Raw genomic sequence first — 14981 nt, 5'->3', positions numbered from 1 at the left:
GGGTCATCCAGGGGGGCCTCAAGGTCCTCCCTAGGCCCGGGGCTTTGAAGGAAGACGTCTCAGGAGGGTCACACAGAGGCCTTGCCAGGTCGCTCCCACTTCACCCCATTCCATCACACCATGTCCTCCAATCCTACTTCTTTCCATAAAAATAAACATTTGTGTGTGGGGGGGGGGGCACACCTGGAATCCCAGTACTTGGGGTACTGAGGCAGGAGGATCACAGGCTCCAGGGCGGTCTCAGCAACTTAGCAAGACTCAGCCAGCTGGTGAGATCCTGTTTCCAAATAAAAATGTGAAAAAGGCTGAGGGTGTAGCTCGGAGTAGATGCCTCTAGATTCAATTCCCAGTAGCAAAACAGAAAGACACATCTGCCCCTGCTTCATTGGATCTTCATTTGTGAAAGCTCCCACATCACATAAAACTTGTAATAAACTTGTATGCCTCTCTCTCTCTCTCTCTCTCTCTCTCTCTCTCTCTCTCTCTCTCTCTCTCTCTTTGCGGGTCTGGGGATGAAACTCAGGGGCATTCGACCTTCGAGCTACACCCCCTGCCCTGTTTTTTATTCTTTTTGTTTTGAAACTGGGTCTAAGTGCCGGAGGGCCTCACTAACTAGCTGAGGCTGTCCACGAACAGTGATCCTCGGGTCTCAGTCTCTGGAATGCTGGGATGGCAAGCATGCGCCACCACGCCCTGGCTTTGCTTTTCTCTTGTTAATCTGTTTTTTTGTTATGGGGGGTGTCTGTCATAAACCTATTAATGGATGAAGACAGCAATCTTTTCTCCCCTATAAAAGCAATGGGCAAAAATGATATAATTTTTAAATAGATTTGGGGTTATAAAAATTTATTTTCCCATGGTATTCTGTCCCGGCATGCATTTTTGGGGGTATTTGTTTTTTTGGGGGTTTTTTTTGGTATTGGGGATTGAACCCAGGGGAATACTACCTCTGAGCTACACCTTCAGCTCTTTTTTGTTGTGAAGCCCAGGTCTCCCTAGGTTACTGAGTCTCACTACCTAGCTGAGGCTGTCCTTGAGCCTGCGATCTCTTAGCCTCCCAAGGACTGGGATGGCAGGCGTGGGCATGCTCAACATGCATGTTTTAATGGACACTTGGTTGTAGTTCAGAGTTTTAGTTCTGCTGAATTTCCCCTTGGTGCAGAATTCAACTTCTGGTTGTTTGTGATTCCCCTGCCACTGAGGATCGTGGTGACTTCACTGTGAGTTTTCCAGCTGTTCATTTCACTTGCAAAGATCATAATGTGCTTTGGGTGTTTCCTAAAGAAGGTGATAATTTAATAGGCAAAATCACCTAAACTTTTTCTTCTAGGAGCACACTGGACAGTTTATAGAACGTAGGCAGCTACAGGGCAACTTCGCTCTTCTTAAATGACAAACAGTCCAGGTCAAGGCAGTTGGGAGGTCGGGAGGATGGCGGGGTGGGTGCTGAGAAGACTGCAGAAGTGGGGACCTCACAGAATAATTTAATCTTCTCTTTCCTGGTCTATATGTTTTTGTGGTACTGCAGATTGAACTCAGGGCCACTTACCACTAAGCTATACATACTCCCAATCCTATTTTATTTTTCAAAATGGTCCCCCTAAGTTAGTGAGGGCCTCACTAAGTGGCTGAATCTGTCTTTGAATCTGTGATCCTTCTGCCTCAATCTCCCAAGTACTGGGATAACAGGCACGCGTGACCACACCCCAGATCTGTATTTTATCTGAATAATAGGATCCTTAAGCAATACAGGAAAAATAACTGTTTCTGGTCAAATGTGCATGTACTGTCCAAAGTAATGAATTATTTTTAGGCTTAAAAATACTAAATTTATTTCTATAATTACAACTTTGTGAGCAAGCATCATTATTTAACTGGTTAAATTTAATACATTAAGATGTATTCAATGGACAACCTCTATTGTGGTTCTATTTCTTGTACCTGGTTATATTTTTCAAAATCAACTACAGCTCTCCTATGGAAATTAGGTCGAGAACTGCTAAGCAAACAAAATTTTTATATAACCTGCTTCTGACAGAACAGAAAGCTCATTCAGAAGAGCAGCTATCAAATTTCTAGCATGTTCTGAGAGTGGGTAGGAATGAATTTGGCTCACACTAAGCTCTATAGGCCGAATTTTGACAGATGAAGACATATGAAGAGGTGCAGATGTAAATACATTTGATTAAGTGCATGCATAGAGCTGAGCATGCTGGTCTACGCCTGTAATGCTAGGACATGGGAGACTGCAGAGGATCACAGGTTTGAGGATAGCCTCAGCAATTTATCAGGACCCCCAGCAACTTAGGGAGACCCAGTTAAAAAATAAAAAGGGCTAGGGGGGGGTAGCTCAGAGACAGAATGACTCTGGATTCAATCCTCAGTACTAAAAATGTATGCATGTATATATAGAAATCAGCATTTTTTAAAACTGATATTGGTTTATTTATTTTTTTCCTTTGTAGTGCTAGAGAACAAAACCAGGTCCTTGTGCGTGCTAGGTAAGCCCCTACTAATCTATACCCCAAGCCCATTGGTATTACTTTAAATGCTCTGTTTAATTGTGCTAACAACCATAAGCAATTGTCTTCACGATGTGGGTCACAGTGGTCTTGGTGGAAAGAAAGAGCCTAACAGTCTAAAAGCTACTGTCTTATATTTGGTCTTTCTATGGCATCCTTTGGGTAGCAAAAGCTCTCATTCTCCAAATACCTTGAAAAGATTTCTGCCATGAGAGCAAAGTTGGGGGCACATTACTACAGGTGACAAGGCGCCTTGAAACTTATTAGCAGGACTCTCTATAGCAACTGATAGTTTCAGAGTGCCCTAAAGTAATTTACTAATAAAGGCAGGGTTTAGGGTGGGGGTGTGGCTCTGTGGGGGGGCAGTGGACTCAGTCGGCTTGAGGCCAGGGTTCAATCCCTGCATCCCCCTATCTAGAAAAGTAAGAAGAGCTTAAAACAAAACATGAAGTATGTTTATCCTTATCAGAGACCATTTCATCCTATTTCCACGTTGATGAAGGAGTTTTTGTTGGTCTATGTCGGCATCTATGCCATAGGATTGATTTCTCTGGTCTTGTATAGTAAAAACAAAATGAAATTTCTCTTATCTTCTATTTTTACTTCCCGAGAAAAACAACCATAGACATTTAAGGAAATCACAGTTCTGTACTTTGCATATAATCCAGGTAAGCATTTGCTCAGGCTGTAAAGTGAAAGTAAAGTGAAGCAGAAGAACCGATTTAAGGCAGATCAAAGTCAAACAATGTTTATGCGATTGAAAGTTTAACACAGAGTTGTGCCGCGCTGCTCTTCGTGGCTGGTTAGGCAGCTCGTATGGTAAACCACGAGGAACAACTCAGTGCACCAGGGGTGCTGTAAAGTACTGGCTTTGCCTACTCACTAAGCTGAACAGGCCAGGACAGAGCAGCCCTCCAGGGCAGGGCCGCCCGCTCTGCTCCCTGGCCAGTGAGGGACTAGCCCATGGGTTTCCAAAGTGGGAGGTACTATCCCTGGGGGTACGAAATAGAGATACATAAAAGCATGCAAATTTGTCCCCACATCTTTCTATTTATTCACCTAAAGAAGGTTGACTTCCAAGGAAGAGCTGAGTAATTTTTTTTTTCCTCTGTAAAGGGGGTGGCAAGCTGAATAAGTCTGGGAACCTCTGGGCTGGTCAATGGCCGTGACCAGTCACACACACAGCACGCCAGCCCCCAGCGGTGCTTGCTTCTCAGGGGCCACCTCAGTGGCTGTTGTACCTGCTTGGGGTGTTCACAGGGCAATTCTCAAATTACTGCTTTAGATAAAAACAAAAATGCAGAGAAAGAGGCTCTTCTATAACCCAGAAATATGTTTTGTTTCAGATTGTAGAAGTTGTGATTATAGGTTAGTAACTTACGGAGCTGGAGCTAGAGCCCAGTGGCAGAATATTGCTTAGCATTCAATACCTAGCACTGCAAACAAACAAAAACAACTAGTTACTTAGAATGCTGGTAAAGTATTAAGAATATATACTGTGCCAGGCATGGTGGTGCATGCCTGTAATCCTAGTATTTGGGAGGCTGAGACAGGAGGATCACGGGTTGAAGGCAACTTAGTGAGACCCTGTTTCAAAATCAAAAATAAAATAAGGCTGGGGGTGTAGCTCAGAGGTAGAATGCCCCTGGGTTCAATTTGTAGTACTAGAAAAAAATATATCCAGTAAGTGTTTAAATCTATTAATTCTTATAGCTTTTTCCCGACTGAGGCATTCCTGTCAATTTATTTGCTGAGATCCCTTACACCACAATGATTACTTGTAAGATTTTAGGTCTACAATGGGAGTATCACATTAAACTCACCATGATTTAACTTATGATCAAAACGCTGGATTTGTAGTGTTTACTGATTTTTTTTATTTTTTGCTTTAAAAAATTCACTAGAGCCAGGCATGGCGGCACATGCCTCTAATCCTAATACCAGGAAGGCTGAAACAAGATCACAGGTTTGAGGCCAGCCATAGCAATTTAGTGACACCCTCAGCAGTTTAGTGAGACCCTGTTTCAAAAAAGCCTGGAGATGTAGCTCAGAGGTAGAATGCCTCTGGGTTCAATCCCCAGTACCACACACACACACACACACAAAAAAAAAAAAAAAAAAAACAGATATAAACAAAGCAAAACCTCTCACTACCAAGCCAGGCAGAGTGGTCAGGCCTGCAGTCCCAGCTACTCAGGCGGCTGGGGCAGGAGGGTGCTTGAGAACAGGATGAGGCCAGCCTGGGCAGCACTGCGAGACGCCTCCTGCCCTTGCTACACGATTTCTTTGTAAGGCTCTCAAGTCATTATATTCCCACAGCCTCTCCGTCTCCAGGGCTAAGCTCCCATTCATTCACAACTGCTGTTCCTTCTTTAAATCCACCTAACGCACCAAGCGATTTTCACAAAACCTTCGCCTTTTTCGTGTTTCTCTCCTGCTGAAACGCCTCCTGTGTCTCACTCTCTCTAACCGGCACTGAGATGAAGACGGGCCTCCACAACGTGAGGTGGAGGACAGCTGGGGAGAGGCTGCCCGTAAGGGGCACGGCTGAACTGAGCCTGGACGGGCACGGAGGAGTTGATCAGGCAGAGAGGGGAGGGCGGGAAGGGGCAGGAGTGTATGTGAGGCTGGGAGTGGGGTCCCAGTGACAGGGCAGACAATTGAGAAACCGCAGGTACCACAGGGACCGGGGACCTGACTCCTGGAGACCACAGCAGGGTACCAGAGGCGGTCCACCAGGAAGTGATGTGCGGAGTTTGGAGAGCTCACGGCAGCAGCTGCAGGGGGAACGGTGGGGCAAGATGAAAGCTCCAAGAGGTTATCTCCTCTCCCACGTAGGTATTTACCTCCTTGACAGAGAGAATACCTTATACTACCACTTCCTGCACAGCCCTGCAGCAGCACTGGACAAGTCATTTGGTGATTAGTGCCCTGCACGTGCATTGGGGGCGTCCTAGTTACACAGACTCAGTCTGCATGTGACCCTTCGGGCTGACATCTACTCTGTGGAGCCCCACAGTGTGCTCGATGGCGGCCGTCAACACGTGCAGCTGTCCCGGCTGGACAGAAGGCAAGCAGGTATTTTCTACTGCTCCTCTGTCCTTCTGGGAGGACAGAAAGTCGCTTCCTGCAAAACGTAGGCAGATGCTACCGGGTTTGGCCCAGACCTGTAACCTCAGTACTTGGAAGGCTAAGATGGGAGGATCACTGATTCCAGGAGCCCTCAGCAGCCTAGGGAGGCTCTCAGCAACTTAGCGAGACCCTGTTTCCAAATAAAAATTTAAAAAAGGCTGAGGGTGTAGCTCAGAGTTAGAATGCGCCCGGGTTCGATCCCCAGTACCCAAATAATGAAAATAATAATGATAATATATAGGCAGATTCTTCCTAAGAAAAACTGAAGATGTTTGTTTGGGCAAGGGTGAGCTTATGTTAGATAATATATATTTAATATCATTCTTTTACCTGGATGATTTCTGTTTATCTGTAATCTTTTGGTGGTCTAGAAGAAAGTCATAATACCTGTTAAGAAAAGTTCCTATTTGTCTTGGTCCTTCAGTAAATTAAAACAGACAAACAAAGGTAAGCAAAGGGATGGGGGTGCTAGGTGGCAGAGCTCGCCGGTGCGGGCCCTGGGTTTAATCTCCAGCACCACAAAGAAAGGAGGGAGGAGGCAAGTGAGCAAGGAAGTTGATCAATATTTAAAACCTTATGTGATTCTCTCCACTAGCCCATGGACATGGGTTAGTGAGATTTAGGATACAGGGAGAATAATCTATTAAGCTTCTAATATGAAATGTTTTCTTCTGGAAATAATGGAATTGCAGAAGTTTTATCATGAACACTTCTGCCAGTTAATATTGTTAGGCCTAAAGTTTATTATTCTGAGAATACAAATACGTAGATTCTTTAAATGAGAATGGTGGGTAGTGTTCTCAGATGCTCAGGGTTCTTTATTTTTCCCCAAATACACATTATTCAAGGTCTACTCCATGTGGAATTCTCAAACTGGTACTTAAGCACGTTACATTAAGAACAAGACACCATTTTTAGGTTCAGTGTCTTATCCTTAATGGCACTGTGTAAAAGATAAACAATAGATACTTAACATTTCTATTTTAAGAGGACCTTACAGTCTATTATTGTGTATGTGGTATCAGGGATTAAGCCTGGGGCGTTCTACCTCTGAGCTATACCCCAGCCATATATATATATAATATATATATATATATATATATATATATATATATATATATTATATATATATATATATATATATTGGTACTGGGGTTCCTGGAAGCCCTTCTACCTCTGGGCTACACTCCCAGACCTATTTTTTATATATATTTTTATTTGGAAACAGGGTCTCTTAAGCCAGAGAGGCTGGCTCTGACAGCATGACCCTCCTGGCTCCGCTTCCCAAGCGCGGGGATGATAGGCGAGCGCCACCACGCCCGGCTATTTTCTTTAATTTTTAAGCAAGATTTCACTAAGTTATGGAGGCCTCTCTAAGCAGATGAAGCTTGCCAACCTGGCGACCCTCCTGCCTCAGTCTCCCAACCACTGGGGTCACAAGTGTGCGCCACCACATCTGGCGCATTTATTATTCTTAACCTAGTAAATCAGGGGAGTGAGGTGTTTCTTTCCAACAGGAAAAACTAAAGTTTTCTCCTAGTTTGTGGTCTAAGTCTACTTGCCCTGTTGCCGTTAACTTTTAGTTTACTTTCCCAGGAGCAGTATGGTAGTTATGTCTAAATATATTTGTATGCATGTACAAAGTAGCCATAACCCAACATTCAACTCAGAACTGTAGAATTAAAAAGCTTTTTCTTTTTCTGTACTAGGGATGGAACCCAGGAGTGCTCTCCTGCTGGGTGACAGCCCCTCCCCTTATGTCTATCTGGAGACACAGTCTGGCTGGTCGTGGAATGCTCTTGACTCAGCCTCTGGAATAGCCAGGGCAGCTGAAATGACAAGAATACACCGCCATGTTCATCTCGATTTAAAATTCGTGTGTGTGTGTGTGTGTGTGTGTGTGTGTGTGTGTGTGTGTGTGTTACTGGGAACTGAATCATCCAGGGGCATTCTACTTTTGAGCTGCATTTGCAGCACTATTTTTAATTTTTATCTTGAAACAGTCTCACTAGGTTGATGAGAGTCTCACTACTTGTTGAGGCTGTCCTTGAACCTGGGATCCTCCTGTCTGAGCCTCCCAAGTACTGGTATTACAGGCATAAGCCACCACGGCCAGCTTTTATTTTAAAATTGCTGAACATTGTCTGGGATGAAGCCAAGTCATTTTATTAGGCCATGCCAATCAAGTGTTATTCTTAAACTTCAGAGGTTTTAGCAACGTATTTGTAGCTGCATTTCCTGTCATAGAGAGAGTGCCCAAAATTTGCTTATCCTCTCAGAGAAGAACAGTAAATCAAGACTTTTTATTATTTTTTAGTAATTTTAAATCTTTAGTACTTTTAATTAATCAAAATAGAAATTCAACTTTAGTGTTAAATCAACACTAATCTCTCTGAAGCTAAAATAATGTTAAGTATGTATGGCCTTATTTTAATGCATGAGAACAATTTTAGGCTGATATCAAAACTGACACTAGGAGAATGAGCCCAGAGGTATGACAAATACCTAGACTATCTCATTCAAGTGAGCTGGCCTCTGTTCCCGTGATGGTAGAACCAGTAGCCTGGGAGAGAGATAACATTAGCAGCATATTTAAAAAGCCTAAGTGAACAGTCTTCTCTTTAAGGCAAATTCGTGCATCTTATCTATGTGTCTATTAAGAACAATGGTGTGGGGGGAGTACTGGAGACTGAACTCACAGGTGCTGTACCGTTGAGCTGCACCCCCAGCCCCTTTCATCTTATTTTATCCTGAAATAAGGTCTCCCATACCACGCCTGGCTATTTCTGTAATTGAACTCTGTTACCTGGGTCCTGTAGTTTCTTCCAGTTCCAGAGGTTCTGAAGCATCCCCTCACTCCTCATTTCCCCATAACAGATGTGTCCTCACCATTTCTGTGGGGCTTTATTTATTGGTACTTGAGACTGAACCCAAAGGCATTCCACCTACGAGCTATAGCCTTAGCCCTTGTTAATGTTTTTATCTTGAAACAGGGTCTCACTAAGTTGCTGAGGGTTTCTCTAAATTGCTGAGACCCAACCTGACATCCTTTTGTCTCAGTCTCTCAACTGGAATTACAGGCACGAACCATCACTCCCTGCTGAAGTTATTTATTTATTTATTTTGGTGGTACTGGGGTTCCTGGAAACCTTTGGCTATAGTCCCAGACCTATTTTATATTTTAATTTGGAAACAGGGTCTCTTAAGCCAGAGCGCTGGCTTCGAACCTGCGCGATCCTCCTGTCTCTGCCTCCCAAGCACAGGGATTACAAGCGTGCACCACCATGCCCGGCTGAAGTTTATTTTTTATAATCACCAATTTAATAAAATCCTATTTAAATGGGCTAAGTATAATGAGAAGAAATTTTTAAACAATGAAACAATACTTTTTTTTTTTGCAGTACTAAGGATTAAACCCAGGGGCATTGGACCTCTGAGCTACACTCCCAGCTCTTTCTTTCTCTTTCTTTCTCTCTCTCTTTCTTTCTCTCTCTCTCTCTCTCTCTCCCTCTCTCTCTCTCTCTCTCTCTCTCTCTCTCTCTCTCTCTCTCTCTCTCTCTCTCTGTGTCTCTCTCTCTTTCTTTTGCAGGTCTGGGGGTGGAACCCAGGGGCATTCAACCTCCGAGCTACAACCACTGCCCTATTTTTTATTCTTTTTTGTTTTGAAACCAGTTCTCACTGAGTAGCTATGGAACCATGATCTTCCGGTCTCAGCCTCCAGAATGCTGGGATTACAAGCGTGCACCACCATGCCTCGCTTTATTCTTTAATTTGAAATAGGATCTCAGTAAGTTGCTGAGGCTGGCTGCGAACCTGTGATCCTCCTGCCTCAGCCTCCCAAGTACTCGATTACAAATGTGTGCCATCAAGCCCAATTAAAAAAATTAAAGCCGGGCGTGGTGGCGCACACTTGTAATCCCCGCACTTGGGAGGCAGAGACAGGAGGATCGCGCAGGTTCGAAGCCAGCCGCCGCGCTGGCTTAGGAGACCCTGTTTCCAAATAAAAATGTAAAAATAGGTCTGGGAGTGTAGCCTGGAGGTAGAAGGGCTTCCAGGAACCTCAGTACCACCAAAATAATAGTAATAATAATTAATAATAATAATAATAATAAATAAAATTTAAAAAATAGCTTAGTACATCCAATCTGCTAGACACTGAACAAACAGTGCCCCGCGGGTGGTGTTAGGTGGCCGTGGAGGTCCACTAAATTCAGAGGTGCCACTAAGACCTCACGTTCAGAGCAACCCGCCATCTCTTCCCTTTCTGCGTTGATCCTCCTAGGTTCTGACTGACTGGTGGCCTCACTCCCAGGACTGCTTCATTCCTGGAATTCCTTTTTAGCAAAGAATTCATACAGAATCTGAACAATGCACAACATTTTTGGTTGTTTGTTTCTACTAGCACCTATTAACTGCTTTTTTTTTCTATCCTGAAACTTTCATTCCTTTCTCCAGAATTCACTCTGATCACAGATATTCAAAGCAGCTTCAGCAAGAAATCATGCATGTAAATAGTGTGCCTTACATCTTTGTGATCGATTCCCAAGAAGGTAAATGACATTAGGCTATTGTCCACTGTATTTTATAAGCATGACATACATTTTATTTATTTATTTATTTTTGGGGATTAGACCCAGGAGCATCCTACCTCTGAACTACACCTCCAGTTCTTATTTATTTGCTTTTTTAAAATTTATTTTCTTATTTTTTTATTTTGAAACAGGGTCTCACCAAGTTGCTGAGGCTGTCCGCAAACCGTGATCCTCCTGTCTCAGCCTCCCAAATGCTGGGATTACAAGTATGTGTCACCATACCCGCTGACTTGCAATCTTTTAAGCAGTGTGTGTGTGTGTCACTATTTTATTTTTTAATTTTGAAACAAGTTCTCACTAAGTTGCTAGGGCTGGCTTTGAAACTGTGACCCTCCTGTTTCAGTTTCCCAAGTACTAGCACTACAGGCATTTGTCATCACACCAGGCTAAACATCTTTATTATGTCTTTTTGTGTGTGTGTGGCAGTATTGAGAATTGAATCCAGGGCCCGAGCTACATCTACAACCTTTATTTTTTTATTCCTTTATATATATTCTTTTTTTTTTTTTTTTTTTCGGTACTGGAGATGGAACCCAGGGGCATTCCATCTCCGAGCTATACCCCCAGCCCTATTTTTTTTATTCTTTTTATTTTGATTTTAAAACAGGTCTTACTGAATTACAAAAGCCCTCACTAAGTAGCTGCGCTATCCAAGAACCAGGATATTCCTGTCTCAGCCTCCCAAATGCTGGGATTATGTTACAAGTATGAGCCATCACCACTTTTATTCCTTTATTTTGAAACAGGGTCTCAGGAAGTTGCAGAGGGCCTCACTAGGTAGCTGCAGCTGGCTGCAAACCTGCAATCCTGTCTTAGCCTCCCAAATACTGGGATTACAAGTGTGCAGCCACCAAGCTTGGCTTATTATGACTTTTATGAAAGGATACTAAAAGTTTGCTACACTACAGACTCATTTTATAATACAGCTATATACCTTTGAACCTTCTCCCCAACTAAGAGTCAGAGCCAACTTTAAACGAGTGTAGTTTTGCCGGGCGTGGTGGTGCACCCTTGTAATCCCAGCATTCTGGAGGCTGAGGCTGGATAATCGCAGTTTGCGGACAGCCAGAGCTACATAGTGAGGCCCTCCCCAACTTAGTGACACCCTGTTTCAAAATAAAGATTAAAATAAAATAGGGCAGGGGGTGTAGCTCAAAGGTTGAATGCCCCTGGGTTCCATCCCCAGACCCACAATAAAATAAAATAAAATAAAATAAAATAAAATAGCCTAGTTTCAAATAATACCGAAAGTCATTGAGTAATTTACAATGAAAATCACCCACCTCTGCACTAAGGCTTTAGAAAGAAGGGAAGGGTTAAATAAAGACCCTTGCAAAGTATTCATCAACACATCAGTTACTTTCATCTCAACTGTTTTCAGCAGGTTATTTGCAGCCTTAACCTGACAGGTATGTCAACAATTCGGAATTCTTCAGGGGGGTGGGAGCTAACAGCAGTTAACACCAGGGTCATTTTTTCCTGGAATTTCTTGTGTTGATGCAGGATTCTTTCCAGAACAGCACTGAGTCTCTTTCAACTCTAGAGATAGGGATGGTAAAACGGAAATACTACAAACAATATTCCCAACCAAAAACAATACTTACGACCATCATGATACCTCAGAACTTTTTAAAGAACTTTAGTTAAACGACATACAGGAGGCAGCCCTAGTAATTGTTCCGTGGCGGCATGTTCACGTTAAATTCCTTTGAAGCCGATTTCCTTTCTGAGGCTCTGAGGCTTTAAAGTAAGTAGGTGGTGTTTGTTACCTTATCGCTGCCCAAGTTACACTTGTTTGTGGGCGCTGAGTGTATTTCAGCTTGCTGGGAAGCTGCTGTTGCAATAAAAATATTTCAACTGCTTTGTTCTTAGTTGGAAGAGACACGCAAGTAGTTGCCCCAAGCGCTGGAGCAGAAGCACCAAGATAGTTCTCTTTGTTCTAGTGTGTCAACTCTGCGCACTGTGAAATGTTCCTGCGGTTCCCTCCTAGAATGCTGTTCTCCAACAGCTCCCCTCATTTAATCCTGCTACTAGTTTTAAATCTAAAATCCCAAACCAAGTGTGGTGGTACCCATCTGTAATCCCAGTACTTGGGAAACTGAGATAGAAGGATGGAAGGTTTGAGGACAGCCTTAGCGACTTAGTGGGCCGTGTTTCAAAGTTTCAAAATTAAAACAAAAAGGGCTGGGGGTAAAATGGCCTTGGGTTCTATCCCCAGCAGCCAAAAAAACAAAGTAAAAAGTCACAATTCCTCCACGAAGCATTCTAAAATTCCCTTCGGCTTGGAGTAATTTATACTTCTAGACACAATGTCTTGGCTGTTCTGGGTCACTTACTACTTTTTATTTGTTAATACATTTTTTCTTGAGGGAGGCTTCCTACTTCAGGCTTTAAGTACCATGCTTTCAAGCAACTTCTGTGTGTTTAATTCAGCACCTTCACAGTGCCCTGCACTCCGAACTCACTCACTGGATGGAGCATGAATTCAACACCGGCTAGTGCACCATGCAGTAGAGAGGACAGGTCCTGTGCTGGACCTGTCCAACCAATGACAGACACACAAAGAAGGGTTAGGGGTGTAGTTCAAAGGTAAAATGCCCCTGGGTTGGATCCTCAATACCAAACCCCAAACAAACCAAACTGAAAACAGTATAGCTTCTGGGACTCGGAAATTTATTTAATTTTTGTGGTACCAGGGGTTGAGCCCAGGGGCATTCTACCTCTGAGTTTCACCCCCAGCCCTATTTTATTCTTGTTTTGAAATAGGGTCTAGGTTACTGAGGGCCTTGCTAAGTTGCTGAAGCTGGCCCCGAACCTGAGATACTCCTGTGTCACATGCTGAATACTGGGATTACAGGTGTTGCCACCCCCAGACGTCGCTATTTTTAATCTATGGTCTGGCTTTTTAAGCATTTTCCCCCTAATAGGTTCTGCATGTGCTCCTGTCCCAAGTTACTTCCTACAGACAGTTCAACCTTGCAGAAGCAAATTGACATCCCAACTATATTATACCATATCTTTACCCTTGTTTTCTGTGTAATAAGCATACAGTTCTCATTAATAATGATAATAATAACAACAACAGCGGGGCGTGGTGGCGCACACTTGTAATCCCAGCATTTGGGAGCTGAGACAGGAGGATAGCAGTTCTCCGACAGCCTCAGCTACTTAGGCCCTTTGCAACTCAGTGAGACCCTGTTTCAAAATAAAGAGAAAAAAATAGGGCAGGGGTGTAAGCTCGAAGGTAGAATTCCCCTGGGTTCCATCCCAGTACAGAAAAACAACAACAAACAAACAAACAGGTGAAATGTATTCTGATCCAAGGTCAGGAGGCAAATAAAGGATACACCCTGCCTTCTAATTTTCACGACTTTGCCATCTTCCCTGTGTACCAATCACTAAAACGGTGTGTGAAATTCCCTTCACCTCGGGGTTCAGATTTTGGAGAAAGCAGCCTTGCACCACTACCTTGTGTGGGGTGGGTGGGGCTCAGCAGGCGGCGGGCAGTTACCAGCTGGCCAAAGTCCTCTTCCCCCTCCTCCCGCCGGCGAGCGCGGCTTTCTTTTCCCCAGCCCGAAGCCAACGACCCAATGTGCTCACTTCCTAGGTCCACCGCCCGCCGCGCACTCTGGATGGGGCGCCCCGAGTCCTGCGGGAGGCGGCACTACCCCAATTCACAGGTTGGAAGAGCGGCAGTGCTTTCGGGGTATCTTTTCCAAAGTCCTTATGGAAGGCAGGCACTCGAAAATACCTAATAAAAGCTAAGGGCATTTTCTCCTAGAAAAATGTTTGTGTACACCAATAAATAGTCTGCAGAGGATTTCAAAGTATAGATGGATTCTCCGAATCTCCAGATTAAGTCCCTGGTACCAGAGGAGGTAAAGATAAGAGGAATATAAGCAAAGACGGGGTGAAATCTTCGAATTCTTTAGCACAGATACGTGTACATTTAATAAACATGGATACATTTCCGATAAAACTGAACAGGAGGTTATGGAGAAGAGCGTTCGCCCCAAGCGAGCGGGTCTGAGTCTGGAGGCGCAGAGGGTCCTCCACAGGGCCGGCCGCAACAGGTGGGCGGACACCAGGTCGGGCCCCCCAGGGCTGGAGCGGGCAGGGCGCGGGGCGGCGGCTGCACTCACCGTTCACCACTACGCTCCGGCCCTTGCGGGCCAGGGTCTGCTGCACCTGCTCCTGGATCCGCAGGCTCTTGGCCGCCTGGCCGCTGCGGCCGCTGCTGCCCGCCAGCTTCAGCTTGGCCTCGGAGGGCAGCGCCAGGCTGGAGCTGTCCAGCTGCCCCAGGATCTGCTGGCCCAGGACCGTGCGGATGTAGCCGCACTCGGCCGGGGAGCCCGGGGCGGCCATGGCGCGCCGCGGGAGACCGAGCACTGGGCTGGCGCGGGACGTTCCGGCGAAGCCGCAGCAGAGCTGGAGCGCGGGCGCAAGCTCCGCCCCTCCAGGCCCCGCCCCCAGGCCCCCAGGCCCCGCCCCCAGGCCCGCCCCCAGGCCCGCCCCCGCGCCGCGCGGGTGAGTGGCCGGGAGGGGCGGGGCGGGCGGGCGGAGCGCGGACACCTGCCCGCGGGGAGCCGGGCCGCGCACCTTGCGGGGTGTCTGGGCGGCCAGCCAGCGCCGCGCCCCGCTCCGGGCCCCGCCCTGCCCTCGGACAGGATGCGATTTCCTTTCGATTGCAGACAGGTGCGCCCTGGAGAGTCGCTCCTTTCCTGCACAGAGCTTG

General features: G+C 45.3%; 1 protein-coding gene across 2 annotated transcripts in view; it reads right to left on the bottom strand.

Moving 5' to 3' along the window:
• Positions 1-14611, bottom strand: part of PKP2 (plakophilin 2) — a gene marked incomplete at both ends in the record, with an annotated part of 88529 nt that extends 73918 nt beyond the window's left edge. For both annotated transcript variants that reach the window (XM_080705954.1, XM_080705955.1), the window contains one exon: positions 14389-14611. In XM_080705954.1, coding sequence (XP_080562080.1) covers positions 14389-14611 — 223 coding nt within the window. The remainder of the gene's footprint in view (positions 1-14388) is intronic.
• Positions 14612-14981: the final 370 nt, after the last annotated feature.

This window comes from Muscardinus avellanarius (genome assembly GCF_963383645.1).
Source record: "Muscardinus avellanarius genome assembly, chromosome: 11".
Lineage (NCBI taxonomy): Eukaryota > Metazoa > Chordata > Mammalia > Rodentia > Gliridae > Muscardinus > Muscardinus avellanarius.
This window is presented reverse-complemented; position numbering and strand designations above follow the sequence as displayed.